At 45.3% G+C, this 18,386-nt stretch overlaps 1 protein-coding gene across 1 annotated transcript; it reads right to left on the bottom strand.

Annotated features, from left to right (window-relative positions):
• Positions 1-2,212: 2,212 nt before the first annotated feature.
• On the bottom strand, positions 2,213-14,862 carry PTGER4 (prostaglandin E receptor 4). The gene is given in 3 exon segments (NM_001082259.1): positions 2,213-4,129; positions 12,993-13,912; positions 14,361-14,862. Coding segments are annotated over 2 exon segments (1,467 nt in total). The 5' UTR covers positions 13,869-13,912; positions 14,361-14,862; the 3' UTR covers positions 2,213-3,538.
• Positions 14,863-18,386: the final 3,524 nt, after the last annotated feature.

Genomic DNA, 18,386 nt, shown 5'->3' with positions numbered 1-18,386 from the left:
TCTCCCAAACAGGTGTCAGGGAACCATGTACTTGTGCCATCATCTGCTGCCTCCTATTCTGCACATCAGTAGGAAGTTGGATTGGAGGTGGAGCAGCCAGGATTTGAACCAGACACTCTGATAAGGGATGTAAGCATCCCAAGCAATGATTTAATGACATCACAACACCCTCCCTAGCAGCATTATTATTAACAGGCTAGTGGGGAAAAATGCCCAACTGATGCACACAGATAACTCAAATGTAATATACACATACAATTGAATATTACTCAGCCACAAAAAGGAATGAAGTACTGATTCATGCTGTAATGTCAGTGAACATTGAAAATGTTACACCAAGTGAAAGAAGACAGACACAAAAAGCCGTGAAACTTATATGAAATATCCAGAATAGGCAAATCAGTAGATGAATTGGCAGCCAGAACGTGGGGGAGGGAAGAATGGAAAGTATGCAATTTATTTTCGGGATGATGAACGTGTTCTGGGACTAGATAGCAGTGATAGTTAACACAACCCTGTGAGCATTCTAGAATATTTTGTGGGGTGCATACTTTAAGTTTTATGGTATATAAACTATATTTCAACTAAGAAAATATTAAGCCAAGCAGTGTTCTAGATAACTTGAAGATGAATCTTTAATGATTGTGGCTGGAGTATTATTGGTGCTAAGTTCTGAATGAGGCTTTGTTTTTCCCTCTTAAACTGGCTAATGAATATATATGTATTCATTAATATATAAATCTAGGTGCTTTCTCATTGCCTGGAAGCAAATAAAAAACAAAACCCTCATTTCTAAGTAAAATAATCTCTGAAAACTTTGATTGTTAGGCATTGGTGAGCATGGTGAAGTGGACCACTTTAGAAGCTTAGGCCAGAGGCTCCTTTCTGAACCATTCCTGCCTCTGCTGAGAATCACTGTGCTATTAAGTCTATAAAAGTGACAGTCCTGTTTTTTTCTGAGATCACCCAAAAATATCTTCAAAAATGTGCGAAAGGCAAAGTCATAGCCTCACCTATAGGGATTACTTGACAGTGTTCATGCTGGCAGTGTCTGCATTACTCATCAACTTTCTAGAAATGTATACTCTCTGGGAGCAGACATTTAGCCTAACAGTTAAGATGCTGGAGTCCCATGCACAGTACCTGGGTTGGGTTTGATTCCCAGATCTGGCTGCTGTCTCTGGCTTCCTGTTGGAAGCTTCTGGGAGGCAACAGTGATGTCCCAAGTAACTGGGGTTCCTGACTTCCACGTGGGAGACCTGAACTGTGTTCCTGGCTTTGTTTTGGCCCAGGCCCAGCCCCATCTGTTGTGGGAATTTGGTGAATGAATCAACGGGTGGGAGCACTCACTCGCTCTCTCTGTCCTGTCCTTTCTCTCTCCGTCTTCTGCATATCCAATAAATAAATAATTAAAAAATGTATATACCTTAGACCTACTGAATCAGAATAATAAGCTCTCTGGAAGACTGATGCATGTTGAAGTATGAAAGGCACTGATCTAGAGAGAATATGAGTAGGAAGGACCAAGGGTTTGTGCTAATTCTTTCAATAATTACTTGGATTCTTGACATGCAGCAAGTTTTTTTTTTTTTTAAGATTTATTTATTTATTTGAAAGAGTGACACAGAGAGAAAAGGAGAGGGATGGAGGGAGGGAGGGAAAGAGGGAGAGAGAGAGAGACAGAGAGAGGTCTTCCATCCGCTGGTTCACTCTCCAATTGGCCACAACAGCCGGAGCTGCACAGATCCGGATCCGAAGCCAGGAGCCAGGTGCTTCTTCTGGGTCTTCCCATGCAGGTGCAGAGGCCCAAGGACTTGGGCCATTTTGTACTGCTTTCCCAGGCCAGAGCAGAGAGTTGGATCAGAAGTGGAGCAGCTGGGGCCCAAACTGGTGCCCATAAAGGATGCCAACACTAGAGGCGGTGGCTTGACCCACTATGCCACAGCACCGGCCCCAACATGCAGCAAATTAGGCATAATATTGTCTCTCTTATCCCTCAATCAAGTGGTGTCTTTGAGTACACCCCACTCCTGGATTTAGACTTCTTATAATCATTCTTCCTGTAAGTGAATTCAAGGCTTTGCACTATTCTTGTGATTTTTCTGGAAAATTATTTCAGACTAAATTTACAAAATACTTTAATAGAAAGGGGTGTCGAAGGTGGCCTGAAACAAACAAAACGACACAAAACTGAGGATACAGAACTCGGATTGAATGTATTTATTATATGTCCAAAATAATCTCAGTTGGCACAACTGCTTTTTAAAACCATATCAATATCAGGCTCAGTATTTAATGACAACCAAGCAGTTCACAAGAACACTTCGAGCAATAAAACATGCTTAATATTTCTTTGAGAAAGGTCCTTCAAATACGTCTACAACATCACTGGGGATTCCACACAACCGTCAGAAGACAATGCTTCAGTGTCCAGGTTCTGTACTGCTTCTACTCGACTGCGGAGTTCTTCTGACACTGTGAAATGCTAATTTAGCCACATTTCGGATCCTTCCCCATCTCAAAGACCTGTATGGTGCAACTTGCCTTCCTCTTAAAGAACATTCTGGGCCATTCCTTAGGAAAGTAAAACCATGCACACTTTCAGAGGGAAATCAAGCTGCTTAGATTTTTTATTTTTATATTATACACTTCAGTGCTGGGTTATTAAAATTTCTGGAAATTTATGTTACATTTTTAAAAGTACCAATTAGTGGGGAAAGGAGTTGAAACTATTTGCCAACGTGCTGGGTTCTCCTGAAGTCACAGTTTTCTGAATAAATAAATGTAATACCACTAAAGATTTTTTATTGTGTATTATACCTAGCCTGGAGGAAACTTTATTTTGGGCTGTCATTTTCATGTCTTAAATAGCATTCTGTCTTTATTCCTTTGAGAATACTAAACTCTTTCTTTTTAAACTCTTCTATCTATGTTATAGATATTAGTTTCACCGTGAATTTACAATACCTCAGCCTGAACTTGTTTATGACAAAAACCCTGCAACTTCAGCTGGCATAACTGGAGGAGGGGGCTACTGTAATTTTCTTATACCTTGTATTAACAATAAACCTTCTCACAGAGAAGAAAATACTTTAAATACCCTAGGTCATATTTACAACAATAAAAATTCACATTTCATGCTTTAGTGAGACACTTCAGTCACCGATCAAGTAGTCCTCATAGGTGATCAGGACGGAGCCCTTCTAGCATCTGGGCCTCTGCTGTGTGCCAGATATAAAGCTCTTCTTTATCAGCTTCTCCCACCCTCCTGTCCACTGGGGAAACGGAGGGTCAGTCTCCCCAGCCATCAGATTGTGACTGCAGTCCTGGGCCGCGGGAGGGTGGCAGCCAATGTGCTTCAGGCTTTGGGACGTATGTGCTAATACCAACTTGTTGAAAAAGTGCTCAAAAGCCAGGATGTTCTTGAGTGACAGGACAATGACAGCCCTTCTGAGCACAGCTAAATGCTTCATTGATGTGTCTATTGCACAGGGTTTTTAAGGTTCCAGAAATAGTGCTGTATTCCTTTCCTTCACTGCTATATACACTTTTCTGATAAGTTCAGCGTTTCACTGGGGAATGTGACTTGCAGGGAGCTCCCCTTAGGTGTAGGTCCAGCCCTGCCACCCCCACCAACCTCATCCACTAGTAAGACACTCTCTGAGTCCTGACCCTGCGAGGAGTCTGAGGTCTCTGATCCTCGCCAAGTCCTCAGTGAAGTGGTGTCTGCTTGGGCCAGGCCCACAAGAGGCACACCCGGGAGCAAATTCCTGCCTGCAAGGCTGTTTTCGCTGAGCTCTGGCAGGTAGAGGAGGGTCTGAGATGTGCTGCTGATCTCCTTCAGCTCCCTGGAGAGGAAGGAGCGAGAATGGGTGGACATGGCAGAAGATGTCCTCCGGCTGTCTGAGCAGTGCTGTCCCGAACGGTCCCTGCGGGACCCACCGATGCGGCAGAAGAGGCATTTGATCTTCTCTATGGCTTTGCTGAGCACTGTCTTCCGCAGGAGGATGTATATCCAGGGATCCAGGATGGGGTTCACAGAAGCGATTCGGATGGCCTGCAAATCTGGATTTTGGCTGATTTCTCGCACCAAATCTGGCTGATACAACTGGTTGATGAACACTCGCACCTGTAACAACGAGATGCTTACATTTAGATCTTATCATTCCTCAGTTGGGAAAACATGGAAATACTCATCTACCTCAGCAATGTTGGGCAGCTGCCCTCTTTTCTGGTAATAAGTGTCAAGTCACACAATGAGCCTCAGAAAAACCAGCAGTTACAAAAAGACAATTATTTATGTTTTGAGTTAGTATAACTTTAAATAGTTTTAAACTATCCTATGAATATCTTCCTCAGATCAAAGAGGGCATAAAAATGTGATGTGTATACAGGTTACACATGCATACAATGTGCTTGAGAAGCATTTTACTAACTTAATTTCTGTGAGGGCTTTCTAGCTTGCTTCTTTTTGTTCCCAAAGTCACTGATTTCTCTCATTCGGGCTGGCATTTTATGTTTTAAATGAAACTCATTTTGCAAGTCAACTAACCATCTAATCATCACAGAGAGCTAAGACCCCAAAATGGAGAAAAAACATGTGAGGAATTTTTAAACCAATATCAGGACTTCCCATAATGACCAGGGAACAGTTTTTTTGTTTGTTTGTTTGTTTTTTTTTTTTTTTTTTTTTTTGACAGGCAGAGTGGACAGTGAGAGAGAGACAGAGAGAAAGGTCTTCTTTTTGCCGTTGGTTCACCCTCCAATGGCCGCCATGGCTGGTGCGCTGTGGCTGGCGCACCGCGCTGATCTGATGGCAGGAGCCAGGTGCTTCTCCTGGTCTCCCAAGGGGTGCAGGGCCCAAGCACTTGGGCCATCCTCCACTGCACTCCCTGGTCACAGCAGAGAGCTGGCCTGGAAGAGGGGCAACCGGGACAGAATCTGGCGCCCCGACCGGGACTAGAACCCGGTGTGCTGGCGCGGCAAGGCGGAGGATTAGCCTAGTGAGCCGCGGCGCCGGCCCTGGGGAGCAGTTTTTATTTTCTCTCTGACTCTGCTACTCAGTTATAATAATCATCTAGTACTAGTAACTCTTCCTGCGGCCAAAAACCCCCAATCCTTCCCCTCTGACTCCATTTCTCACTCTGTTTATTCCATCAGCCACCAAGCTAGCCTTTGCACCTGCAGTTCCTCTCCTCTGCACTCCATCTTCCAAACTGCCACCAGGATATTATTTCTAAAATAGGTATCTGATTACGCTACTCTGCTGCTAAGCTATATATGGCTCCTACTGCTTGCAAACTATAGCTCTGCTCATCTTTTAAGGCTGGGCATGACTGCTATTCACATATCCACTCTGCAATTCAATCAGAATCAGTCCATCTGTGTTTGCCTTTGAACCAAAATTTATTCAAGTACTAGAAGAGCACTGTGGACAGACCAATAGAGAGGACAAGTGACTGTAGTACACTGTGAGCTACTGAAGCAACGGTGCTTTGCCTGCCTGCTATGCGTCAGGTATGACACAAGTGAGGTAAATACAAGAAGACTCTGGCACCCTGTTTGATATTTCGAAGTCTGATTTTTGTTAGTTAAGATTTGCTCTTATTATAAACATTTAGCTGCTTGCATTCTTTCCTGTGTTTCATCACTTAACAATAAGAACTTACTATATTTTAAGCATTATGATCGGTTCTGTGCACAAAGAATAGCATTAGATCATAAACTTCTTAAAGGCAGAGATAATAGTCCAGAAGACAGGAAAATGGGTGAGCTATTTGCAGGGTGATTAAATGAAATGGGAAAGATATGCTCATATATGAGGTTAATGCAACAAGTTCTTGCAAAATAGAATTAAAAATAAGTTCATTTTGGTGCAAAATCTTTGAAAATCCATGCATAGTTGTTTTTCATAATATGCATTTCCCATTTACTTTTTGAAGACCCCTCATGGGAGCAGGGTGCAGTTAATCCAGACCCTGAGGGCAGGGCATCAGAAGACTCTGCTTGGAGATGAAGCTTTATGGGTTTTGATGGATGAGTGTGAGTTTGCTAAATTTAGAAGAAAGGAAGAAAGCATTTCAAATGGAGGTACTCCAGGTGCAAAGTCATGGAAGAATGAAATGATAAGTCATCTGGGAGCTCCAAATGTGCAGTGAGAAAAGCATGGATTTATTAAATTTAAGGTAGACTATCTGTTCCTCAGAGGAGAAAGCATGTGTTAAATGTAGTTTCAAATTTAGTCTTGAAGTCTTCCATTTTTTTGGTCTGGATCTTCTAATTACACTATAATAATTTCTATAAAAATCTCCTCTATGATTCATATAAAATATTCATTTTAAGATAACTGAATAACATGAATAAAAATATTCATTTTAAGATCCCAGGATGTACATTAGCAGGAAGTGGGAATCAGCAGCAGAGTGGAGACTCGAACCCAGGCACTCAGATACAGGATGTGGGTCAAATGCCTCCTCCTAAACTTATCTCTTTATTCAATTTTTCTAGGGATTGAAATTTTTTTATTAATACAAAGAGAACAGATTTCATAGGTGTGATGCTAAGAAGATGATCACACTTCCCTCCCTCCCCTTCTGCATTCCTCAATCCCCCACCTTCCTTCCTTCCTTTCTTTTTTTTTTTTTTTTTTTTTTTTTGAAGTGTTTGTTTACAGTGTCTCCTCTCAGAAGGCTTTTAGGAACTGGACTGGAAGAAATGACAGTGTCAAGACAAAGCAAGATTAATTTTTTCTCATCTTTACAAAAACATATAAGACAAAGCATCTTGGTTTCCCTATAAGCTTTATTGAGATCTCTAGTGAAGCTTGGGAAGTGAGCTGTTCCCTCAAATCCGGAGGACTTTTCTCAGACGAAGTGTTTGTCCCTGAGACCTAGACGTTTTGAGGAATGTCTCAGGTCTCCAGCCTTGCTGGAGGCTGAGTTTGGGCCTCAGGCTCCACATGACCTCCCTGGAGCTTTTCCTGTGCTGTCAGGCTGCTTTTTGTTAAGACTGATTTCATGACAATGGATTGCTTGAGGGGAAAGCAGGAGGTCTATATTTTGCTCACAGCACATACTGTGTTTCTAAAGGTCAAAGACATAACAGATTTTAATCTAGTTAGTGTCAGGTCCTGGGTGTCCTCTGTCAGTGTTTGTGTAAACTTGGAACTTTCAGCCTCTAGGTGGCAGTGTTGCTCCACCGGGGTGGGGGTGGGTTTGTTACCACAGTCTCTCCTTAAGAAGCATTTTGCCAGCCATCTCCAAGACCCTTCCAGAACAGAATGTTGGTTAAATCTGAACTTTACATTTCTGAGATTTTAAACATTGAAATGTTTTGTTTCTGGTTGCTTCTCCATCCCAACCTCAAAGGAACCATGGTTACTACTGAAACTGAGGCAATTTTTGAATAAAGTGGAATGAGATGGGTAGCTATTTAAGAAATGCTCTAGAGAGTAACATCTTATTTTTCAATTTATATGACCCTTTGGAAAAGTTATAAAAATTAATAATGAGTTTGCACTATCAAAGGTGACAAGAGGAAAGAGAAGACACTGTCTCACTCCCTCAGGGGCAGGGATTCATTCTGACCACCGTAGAAGAGAATGAAAGGAAGCTGCAAGAAAAAGCATTCTCTGTTTTAGAGTTCCAAGGGGAGAAAGCTTACAGTCTGGGACAAGCCACTGAACCTGGCCATTTAATTAGTCTTTTCAGTAAAGAAGAGTTCACAAGGTTGTAAAAGAAAAGAGCAGAATTCCAAATCCAGATAGAAAAATTCTTTAGAGTTTGTTAAATTATATGAAAAGAATCAATATGAATGACTTTCACTTTGTGTCATATTCTCCATGGAGTAAAAAAAAAAAAAAAAGGAAAAACAAATCAAACTCCATGCATTTTAATGACTGAATAAATATACCAATTGTTTCACTCTAAAGGCTTCTGGATTTGCTCTCCCCAAACGGAGGAAAATCCAGATTAGGATGGGAATATTCACAGCAGGAATTCAATGTTATAGAGAAGTGGGGCCATTTTCTGGAAATCTTGTCCAACAGGCTCTGTACGTTATACAAATAAACAAGCCCAGGCAGTTTTCAATGTTGGAAGCATGTACTGCTGATAAAACAGAACCTCTGAGTTAGGGGTGGGTGGGACATTGCAGAAAATTCACTGAATACAAGCAACCTATCTATTTTCTATTTTACCAATTTGAAAAGTTAGTCCTTTTCTTGGTAGCTGCACATAGGTTCGTGTGACTGTCATTGATGTCAACAGCCAGTATCCTAAACTTGTAGAGGATTAGTGGTTAGGATTCAAGAGTTTGGGAACATCACATAGAGAAAATGTGACAAATGCAAAAGAGGATGTGATGACAGGGCAGCTATGTGGGAAACTGCTATAGAGGTGAATGCTTAAGCTCTGAAGTCAAACTACTCTTCATATCCTGCGTCTTCTGTTTTTTTTTTTTTTCTATTAAAGTATGAATTATTAAAGTGTTCACTACAGTGCATAGCATAACATATGTCAGCTCTTGTTACTTGTCTTGTAACCCACATGTTTAAGCTAGGCCACTGTGGACTGTATCAATAATTTGACACTTCAGCATAAGGTAGCTTTGGTAAATGACATAGTAGGAACAACATGTAGTTCCTACTTAAGAATAATCTGTTTGCAGGGAACGTTTTGAAAAAGAATGTTGAAATCTTGATGAGACAGATTTAATAACTGACTGTCAAAACAGTAATGCCTTCCAATAAGTGTCAAGGTCTGTAACTGGATTTGTACGTGCATGCTTTTTTCTACTCCAAGCACACTAAATAGGTGTTATTTATGTGTGCTCAGTTATCTCATCACTTTATGAAGAGTCCAAAATGGTCACGCTGTTACTAGAAGTTCTGCCACTTTTTCTTTTTAAGTGTAAAGTGAAAAGAGTTCTTGACTGTCTGGTGGCATCAGAGAGCTCAGTTCGTGTCCTTCTAGGTTACTAACTGGCCACTTTCTGTAGCAAGTTAGTTACCCTCTCCTGATCAATCTCTACTTTAAGGATGTATTTCTTAAGCTTTTCTTAAAAAAAAACAAAAACTCTCACTTTCAACATTCTAACAGGAGAATGCAAGAATCACTTTAGCTCCGGGGGAAAAAAAAATCTTGTTAGGAGATGTTTAATAAAGCCAGAGTTTAACAGGTCAGCAAAGCATGTTGAGAAGCTCATTAGACAAGAACTCACCCATAGCCGCCCCCCAAGTTGCAGAATGATATAAATTCCTCATCTGAGGCGGGGGCGGGGAGGCTGAGGTATAAAGAGGGTGAATGTTCTGGGCTGTCCCACTTTCTTCCTAGAGCTTTTACAAGATTCAAATGAGACAGCTGCTGGATGTGGAAATACCTTACTTTCACGTGTTACTGTGCAGACTTGAAGGTATTGCCACTAGGCCTGCAATTTCCTGTTATTCCTAAAAGTTTGCTTCTAGGAATTGCTGGTTTTTTTTTTTTTTTTCAACTTAGCCAAATTTACTTGAAGGCAAACAAATTCTTTAGGTTCTGCTATAATTGTCTCAAGTTCATGGCATTAGTCTTGTACCTGTAGATGTCGTTTTGACTCATCTGAAATCCCACTTCCAGTTGTTTTATAACCCTACCTCCAGTTTTCCTACGGTAAACAAAAGTATATCTATTTACATGGTTTTCTCCTGTTTTTATAAACTTGTGCTCATCAGATGCTGGGGAAGTCTCTAGAGACAACTTGTTTATAATAAGCAACCAAATAAACACTCACAGGAAGCTCTTTTCCTAAGGACCCGAGTTTTACCTGATCAAGGCAGAAGGTTAATCAAACTAGTCATATTACACCTAACAGATATGAATATTTTTTACCCAAGAATAAGAAGAAAGAAAACCAAGGAAATAAGCATTAAATATGGCTTTGATTCGCTTGGTTGTACATGAGGGAAAATACCTTTAAGTCCTACAGTACAGCTGTGTAGCCCTGAGGCAAAGGATTTGATTATAATTTTTCATCTTAATGTTAGTACTGAAACTACAAAATTAGGCAACAGAAGTTGATCTAGCTAAGCACTGAACACTGGGACCTTGAGAGGTTACTTTGCTTGCATATTTCTAAGGAATGCAATTCCCCTCACTTTTTAAATCTTAAGCAGAGACTTTAATTTCTTCAGTTTCTCCTATATTAAAAAAAACAACAACAACAACTGAGGCAGATTGTAGATAGACGGATGAGCAAGGGGACAAGAACCACCTTCCTGCTAACTGTCCTGTGATACTCCCTGTGGGCTGTACTTCCACCTTCTCTTTTCACTGATTAGGAGCCACATTGGAGGTTCAGCTCACTTCCCTATGTTTATGACTCATTTACCCACCTTTTTCAAGTGTTCATTCCAATCCTAGCTCTATGTAAGAGACACACATATATCTCAGGAAACAAATCGAAATTGGCTTTTCATACTAAACTATCAGCCACACTCTTAGGAGCCACAGTAGCTTCCCTCCCTAGTGTCCAAAAGACAACAGCTTGGCTGCTTTTCAGTGACTGCTTGCATTCTCTATGTACTGTGTCAAGCTTTCTGAAACTGCAAGTGAACTGTATTTGCTTTGCTAGCCTTTCAAAAGCATTTAAATGATTCACAGGGTTTAGTAACTGATTTTATTTGATAAAGTTAAAAATAGGTGTTTCCTTAGTTTCCTTGGAACAGAAGACTGGCCTCACTGCTTTAATGCCAGAGACTTCAGAAGCTATAATCTTAAAATTACAATGTCAATATAAGGAATGTGACGAAAGAGACTTGCAAAAGCAAGCCAAAGAAGACTGTAATTGTGGATAAGTTTCCCTTTTGAATCTTTCAACAATTCTAAATGACTGACTCCAGTTCTTATCACCAATTTACAATTGCATGGATTTTGGAATTAAATTTCAGTATCCAAAACTAAGAGCTAAATTAGCAATATTACTTACACAATTTCTCACAAAGGCATATGAGTTCTTGACTAATAATGATTGACTTCTTAGTTGAGCCAGTTTCAGTTTTCAAGTTAAGCTTGCTTAATATCTGCTACACATTACTGACATTACACAGAACAGACAGTATTTTTTTATAAGTTAAATTGTGGTTGATTTGTAAACCACAAATATAGCTCTTAAAATTTCCTGCTTCTCAAGATCCTCCAATAATTTCAAAGGCTTTGTCATAAATGACCCTGAATTTTAGGGCCAGGTCAATCACTTTGGCTCAAGAGATGAATTAAGGTTTGGATGCCTCTGTAGATGCTGGAGAAAAACATTTCACCTGTGGCTGCAGGGATTGATGTCTGCCTCCAGTACAAACACTGAGGAAGTACATGCACTTGCTGCCCTTCCTGCTGTAATTTCTCAGTTCCTTAAAGTGAATGTTCTTTAAACACCAGCCCCTCACATTGCCATTTACAGTTCTCTGAAACACATGGCAGAGGCCAGGACACTGCGGCCCCAGCAGCAGCACAGCAGTTTCTTCCCAAGTCTCACTTCACGCAGGGTTGCCATTACAGACAAATTTATGTGGCTAAAGCGTGACTTAACTCCGTAAATTATATTGGGTCCTGGAATGGCTTAAAGGCTCTTCTGGTCAATTATATTTACTTCTGTTTATACAAATTGGCAAGAAGCTACTGTATGCTGGCTCCTGGCCACCTCTAAGTTCCTTCCATTTACAGTCATTTTTATCAGCGATACAATGTTTTTACATTAAATATTCCTGGGAAAAGAAAAAATAATAGCCCACTACATTTATTTCCTGTTGCTCCCAATAAGCACAAGAAAAAGCAGTCATCTTTCTCTGAGTTGGCCATTTACAATTTCCAGGAGAGATGGAGAACTCAGAGATCAACTGTAGATCAAGTATTTATGTTCCTCTGTCCATCTGCTTCCAGTGCATTTCATTTTAATGACTGGCAAATAAGAGAACTAGGTAGGGACTGAAACACTGTGTTTATAGTATTTTAAAAATTAACCCAAAGGGAATTTTAAAGGCGATGTCCTAAAAGTGCAGAGTATCAAAACTAAGATGCCGTACAAAGACCAAAATTAGCAGTGTTCTAGGAGAGAGAAGATGTAATATGAGCAGGGTTGGGAGTCAGATGGTCTAAGGTCCATTAGAAGCTGTGGGGCTGTGACTTGGCATTAAATTAGATAACCATCTCTAAACCTGTTTGTAAAGATTTCTCTAAGCCTCAGTTTCTCACAGTTGTTGACAACTCAAATTCAGTATCCCATGTACATCAACTTGGCCATAACTAACCCCAGGAATCTCGCTTTCCTGGCCTGCAGAGCGAATGAAGGAACCTGAGTGTGGGCCATGCCCTGTGTGTGGTTTCTGTGCTTTAAGATGTTCTAGGGCACAGCACAGCAAAGAGCAGAGAAGCTGCCTTCACCACGTAGGTTCTGCAGGATTCTCCAAGCAGGTCACTCATTTCTCTTGCAAATCCAGTGAAAGAGTGAGACTAGACCCGAAAGCACCCAACATCTCTTCGAGCTCTGAGCTCTGAAATTCTGCATGATTAAGAAAAAACTCCAAACCCCAATGGAAAACAGCAACAACTAAAACCACCACCAAATACCCGACTGTCTTCCTAAGGAATGGTTTACAACAGAGGTCACCACCCCTGACGTTTCAGGCTGTGTCCTTGGCAGTGTGGAGGACCCGGCTAGGTCGCGACAGCGGATTCCCTCCACATGTGAGCAAGAGAGGGGCGGGTGTTCCCGGAAGACCAGTGTCTAGGGGCAAGAGTGGGGGCTGTCCCAAGGGAACCTAACACAGGCTGTAGGGGAAAGCGACTTTGGAAATGGAGCCGAAAAGCACCTGCTAACGCTAGTAACAGTGTTAGCAAGCGCTCGGGCCTGTTCTGTGAAGCGGGATGTGAGGATCCCAAACCTGACCTGCGAAGGAATCAAAGGAAGCGCAGAGAGGGAGGGGAAGATGCGGGAGAGGGGCCGCGGCCCCAGCCACTCACCACGAGCGGGATGGAGCAGATGAGCACCACCAGGGACGTGGCGATGAGTAAGATGACCATCTGGATCTCAGCGCCTGCGATGCGGCGGAAACTCCGGCGGCGGCGAAAGTCGCTGAGACGCGGCAGGGCTGGGGAGGCGGTGGGGTGGCCGCGGCAGGCGGCCGAGGTCACGGCGGCGGCGGCAGCCGCGTGGTGTTGCTCGGTGCCCAGGGAGGTGCGGCGCATGAACTGGCGGTGCATGCGGAGCAGCGCGCCGCACACCAGCACGTTGCAGAGCACGGTGGCGAGGATGAGGAAGGAGCTGAAGCCCGCATACATGTAGGAGAAGGCGGCGTGGGCCGTCACATTGGTGCGCCAGTCGATAAAGCACCAGGTGTCAGGGAACTGAAGCCGCGATCTGCCGAGGCCCATGTTGGGCAGAGCGCAGAAGAGCACGTTGGACGCGTAGACCGCGAAGAGCGTGAGGCCGGCCAGCCGCTTGTCCACGTAGTGGCTGTAGAAGTAGGCGTGGTTGATGGCCAGGTAGCGTTCAATGCTCATGGCACAGATGATGCTGAGGCCAGACAAGCCGAAGAAGAGCAGGATGAAGGTGCTGTAGTCGCACAGCGCCTGGCCCCCGGGCCACTGGCCCTTCATGTAGGTGGCGATGGTCACAGGGCTCACAAGCAACGTGCCCAGCAGGTCGGTGACGGCCAGACCGCACACCAGGGTGTAGAAGGTCGTCTCCTTCTGCTCCTTGCGGGACTTGCACAGCACCACGATGGCCACCAGGTTGCCCACCACCCCGAAGATGAACATCACGGCCGGGATGGTGACCGGGTTGTTCAGCAGCTCGGGCATCGAAGAGGCGGACGCATTGGCCACGGGAGTGGACATGACGGTGGTCTGCGGTGTGCAGCCTTGGAGCGCGAGGCTTGGGTCTAGGGATGGAGGAGAGAGGCAAAGGCGCGGTGAGCGGAAAGGACCACCTGCCAGGTGATTAGGTCCCAGCAACAAGGCACTGAGACCAGGGGAGCAACTCTATCTAACTCTCCGGATGGCAGCCGGTGCCAACTGCGGCTGCCGACGTGCCCCGGCTCCCGATGCGTCCTGCCAGCAGCACCACTCCACTGACATCAATGTTGATAAGCCAATCCTGCCCTCCCCGCCTACTCCCCAACCCATCTCCATTGCCGAGACGAACGAGGCCCCTCTCAAGGGAAAAGTGACTTGCTAATGTATTCCCGACAGACTCCAAATAGAGAAAATTCCCACTGAAAACAAGTGACGGAGGATATGTGAAGAGCTCACTCTCCCCTCCATGCCTCCCTTCCCGGCGCGCCCGGATCCCCTAGCCTCGCAACCGGATTCCCCTAACCCTGGCGTTACCTGGAACTGCCGGAGCGGTGGCAGCCCCGGGAACCCCCAGGGTCAGGCCACAGCTGTCCTGGACCAGCCTGCAACCTGCTTCAGCCTCGTCCGGCTCAGTCCGGCCCTGGCCAAGCCTTCTCAGAACCCGCTCGCGGTGGCGGCCACTTTTCCGGAACTGGGGTCTGGGTGGCCGAATTTCCAAAGCGTGGAGAGCAAGCGGGTCAGTGTTGGACGAGTTTTCGATTTCTCGTTGGATTTTATTTCTCCTTTCTTTGACAGACCAGTCCCAGTTTTTGCAAAGCCCGCAGGTCCCGTCCGCGGGAGGACAGCGTTCAGGTGAGCGGCCACGCGTGCAGGTGGCACTGAGCTCGGCCCCTGGCTCCGGGCGCTGTCCTCCGCAGCCGCGGGCGGCACCGACGGCTATCGAAGTCGGCGGCTGCCGCTGGGGCCGCTCCTGAAGCCCTGGGGGTGGCTCGGGGTCCGCTGGGCCTGCGGCTTTGACCTGGGGCTGCTCATTTTCCTCCGGGGCTGCTGGGTTTCGAGCTCCGCTCTCACCCTTGCAGCCTCTGTACAAACTTTTCTGCTTGTTCAAGTTTCCCTGGCAGAGGCGGAGGCGGACGGCGCGCGGCCCGGGCGCTCATTGGCGGGGCTGGAAGGAGGCGGAGCGCGTCCCCCCTCCCGCGGCCGGGCGGAGCCGGGGGCCGGGCCGGGGCCGGTCCCGGCAGTGCCGCGCCCCTAGTGCGGCGGGGGGCGGTTTCCTGGGCTTTTCCGGCCGGGGAGGTCCGTAAAGTGTGCCCGGGACAGAGACCCCGGGAAGCCCCGGTGCTTTCCCGAGCATCCTCCTGGCATTTCGTGGAGTAGGCGTGCAGAGGGGCCGCTTCTCCCTGGCTGCCTGGGCTTCGAGTGGGCTGTCGCATCTTGTGACCCGGGGGCCGCGACATCTGAGTCTGGGGAAGGGAGGACCACTGCTTTAGGACTCAGTCTTGGAGCCGCCGCAGGGAGAGGAGGAGCGGGTGTGTGCGCGCGGGCGCGGGGCCCCGGGCCAGACCTGGGTGCAAGCAGCGGCCCGTGGCGGGTAGACGGGTGGGTAGGGACCAGGCATGGGCGGGGAAACAACGAAGACTCCATCCTCTCGCCATAAAAGGAAGTGGTTGGCAGAGCCCGTGTTGCGCCCGGGCACCTTAGGCGAAGGGAGAGGAAAGGGCACAGGTGGCAGAATCCTCCGGTCCTAGGCGGGGTTGGTGACCGTGGAGGGCCGTGTGTCTGCGGAGCTGTTTCTCAGCCTCCGGGGAGTTTGTGCCCCTGGAAATAACAGAGCTTTGGGCAGTGTGATTTTCGAGTTAGACACACTCACCACAAATCTGAAAGGCTCGGGGAGGCACGGCAGGGCGCGCAAAGTCAAGCGAGTTTTCTTAAGGCGTCAACTGTCAACTTCGTGGTTTGGGGAAACCTCTTTGCTTTGCTGTTTCTTCTATTTGCAGTTTGTGTGGCTTGCTGTGTGGTGGGGAACATTTTTTTTCTGCGTACTCATTGTTTACTTCTTACTTCACCATTACCTAAAATCGAAGCTGAACACCAGCGCAAGAGACATCTTGAACTTGACGGTGCAATTAAAACAGCCTCGCTATTTTTTTTAGAATACTGTACAGTGAAATTGTGTGGATCTTCACACCATTTAAGTTCCTAGAAAAAAATTTTCCATCTGCTATAAATATGCATTTTAACATAGCACATCTCCTCACAGGCTAATAACTGGACTCGTTTATATAGGCAGACGCCCGTTTCTTAAATGATATTGCATGAATGAATACATCTTTGATAATTTATCTGGTTCTCCAGTTAGTTTCAGGAACAAATGACTAAAAAGAAGAGATTCCAGATTTCAACTGTTAACAGCTCATAAAATGTCTAGAATCATATTTATTTATTTTTTTAAGATTTTATTTTATTTATTTGAAAGACAGAGTTACAGGGAGAGGTAGAGCCATGGAGAGAGAGAGGTCTTCCATCGCTGGTTCATTCCCCAAATGGCTGCAATGACCTCATGTGAGTGTACTAATCCAGCATTATTTCTCTTGTGTAAAGTATTCGCTCAGGCCAGCGCTGTGGCACAGCAGTAAAGCTGCTGCCTGTGACGCTGGCATCCCATATGGACATCAGTTTGATTCCCAACTGCTTCACTTCCCATCCAGCTCCCTGCTAATGGCCTGGGAAAGCAGCAGAAGATGGCTCAAGTGCTTGGGCGCCTGCACCTGTGGGGAGCAGCTCGGACTAGATTGTTACTGGAATTAAGACTTATTCTATGCACCTGCTCTCCCACAATATGGCGCTGGGAGAGAAGAAAACAGCTTCTACACAGCTGCCTCCAGTTCAACCAATAAACTGTAGGACTTGCTCCTGATTGGAGGAGAGCAGCGTACTCGGCGTGTGGGCAGCCGAGTTGGGATTGGCAGAGGAGGACTATAAAGGAGGAGAGAGACGGCATGCACCAGGAACATCTAAGGGGAACATCTAAGGGGAACACCTGTGCAGCCCCCCAGAGAGCCGGCCGGTGGTGTGCCGCTCCCCTGCGGAAGTGGGGAATGTGGCCAGGGGGAACTGCCCTTCCACGGAGGTGGAAGGGACAGTAGCCAACCCGGGAAGAACCAGCAGCAAACCCGGGGAGGGCCGAGCAGATGAAAGAACAGCGCAGGGTCCTGTGTCGTTCCTCCACGAAGAGGGGGAGCGACATGCACCCATGTGAGAGAACCAAAAGAAACTCCTGGCTCCTGGTTTCAGATCAGCCCAGCCCTAGCTTTTGTGGCCATCTGGGAGTGAACCAGCAGATGGAAGACCTTTCTCTCTCTCTCTCTCCCTCCCCACTTTCCTCCCTGCTTTGTTCCTTCCCTCCCTCCCTCCCTCTCTAATTCTGACTTTCAAATGTAAATCTTAAAAAAAAAAAAAGAAAAGAAAACGGCATTTGCTCATGAATATCAGCAGGACAAACCCATAGGTTAGCTGATCCATGTCCAATGGGCATTTATTTTAAGGAACATTTCTGTTCTCTGTGTTTCTTTGGTGTGAGTACTTTGTTAGCATAGAAAACAGAACAACACTAGAAAAAAGGAAACTGCATGTTTTGTCTCCATCCCTCAGTAACCACAGGGGCTGTACTACCGTCCGTGGCAATTTCTTGTCAGCAAACACTCAGCAGAGAGGTGGGAAATTGTATGATAATTCAGTTTCTGCTTATAAAAATCGTACACTTTTCAGTTTTCTTTCCTTCTGAATCTCCAGAAACCAAACAAGTAGGATCAGCATTTGTTATTTTTTTTCATGATGAAGAGTACATTGAATACCAAATGGAGGCACACTGCTCAGGAAATTAGTCTCTATTACAGGTTTTAGCTTGTTGGTAAGCTGGGCTTGTTGTCAGCCAAACTATTTTTCTTACGTATCGTTTATATTCTTTCCACAATAGCTATAGGAAAATGAAAATTAACAATTCAGTATACTAGGATAGAAAATGCAATAAGTCTTATCTATACTTCCTCTTGGTGCATGCTTCTTCTTCTTTTTTTTTTTTTTTTGAAAGATTTATTTATTTATTTGAAAGTCAGAGTTACACAGAGAGAGTAGAGGCAGAGAGAAGTCTTCCATCTGCTGGTTCACTCCCCAATTGGCCGCAATGGCCGGAACTGTGCTCATCCGACGCCAGGAGCCAGAAGCTTCTTCTGGGTCTCCCACATGAGCTCAGGGGCCCAAGGATTTGGGCCATCCCCTGCTGCTTTCCCAGGCCATGGCAGACAGCTGGATCGGAAGTGGAGCACCCGGGACTAGAACTGGTGCCCTTATGGGATGCCAGCACTGCAGGCAGCAGCTTTACCTGCTGTGCCACAGCAGCAGATAAAGCTTAAAGCTTATGTTCAGCCTTTGGAGGCAGAAGTTTAAGTTGAAAATTTGAGAAACAATTACTTTAATTACTTTCTTTTGAAAACTGGGACAGAGGAGTTCAGTTTCACTCACACCCTACCAGGAATCTACACTGAAAAGAGAAAGGAAAAA

This window comes from Oryctolagus cuniculus, chromosome 14, assembly GCF_051225735.1.
Source record: "Oryctolagus cuniculus isolate XC-2025 breed Fujian yellow rabbit chromosome 14, ASM5122573v1, whole genome shotgun sequence".
Taxonomy (NCBI): domain Eukaryota; kingdom Metazoa; phylum Chordata; class Mammalia; order Lagomorpha; family Leporidae; genus Oryctolagus; species Oryctolagus cuniculus.
The sequence above is the reverse complement of the archived record's forward strand: the minus strand, read 5'-3'. Positions and strand labels throughout refer to the sequence as shown.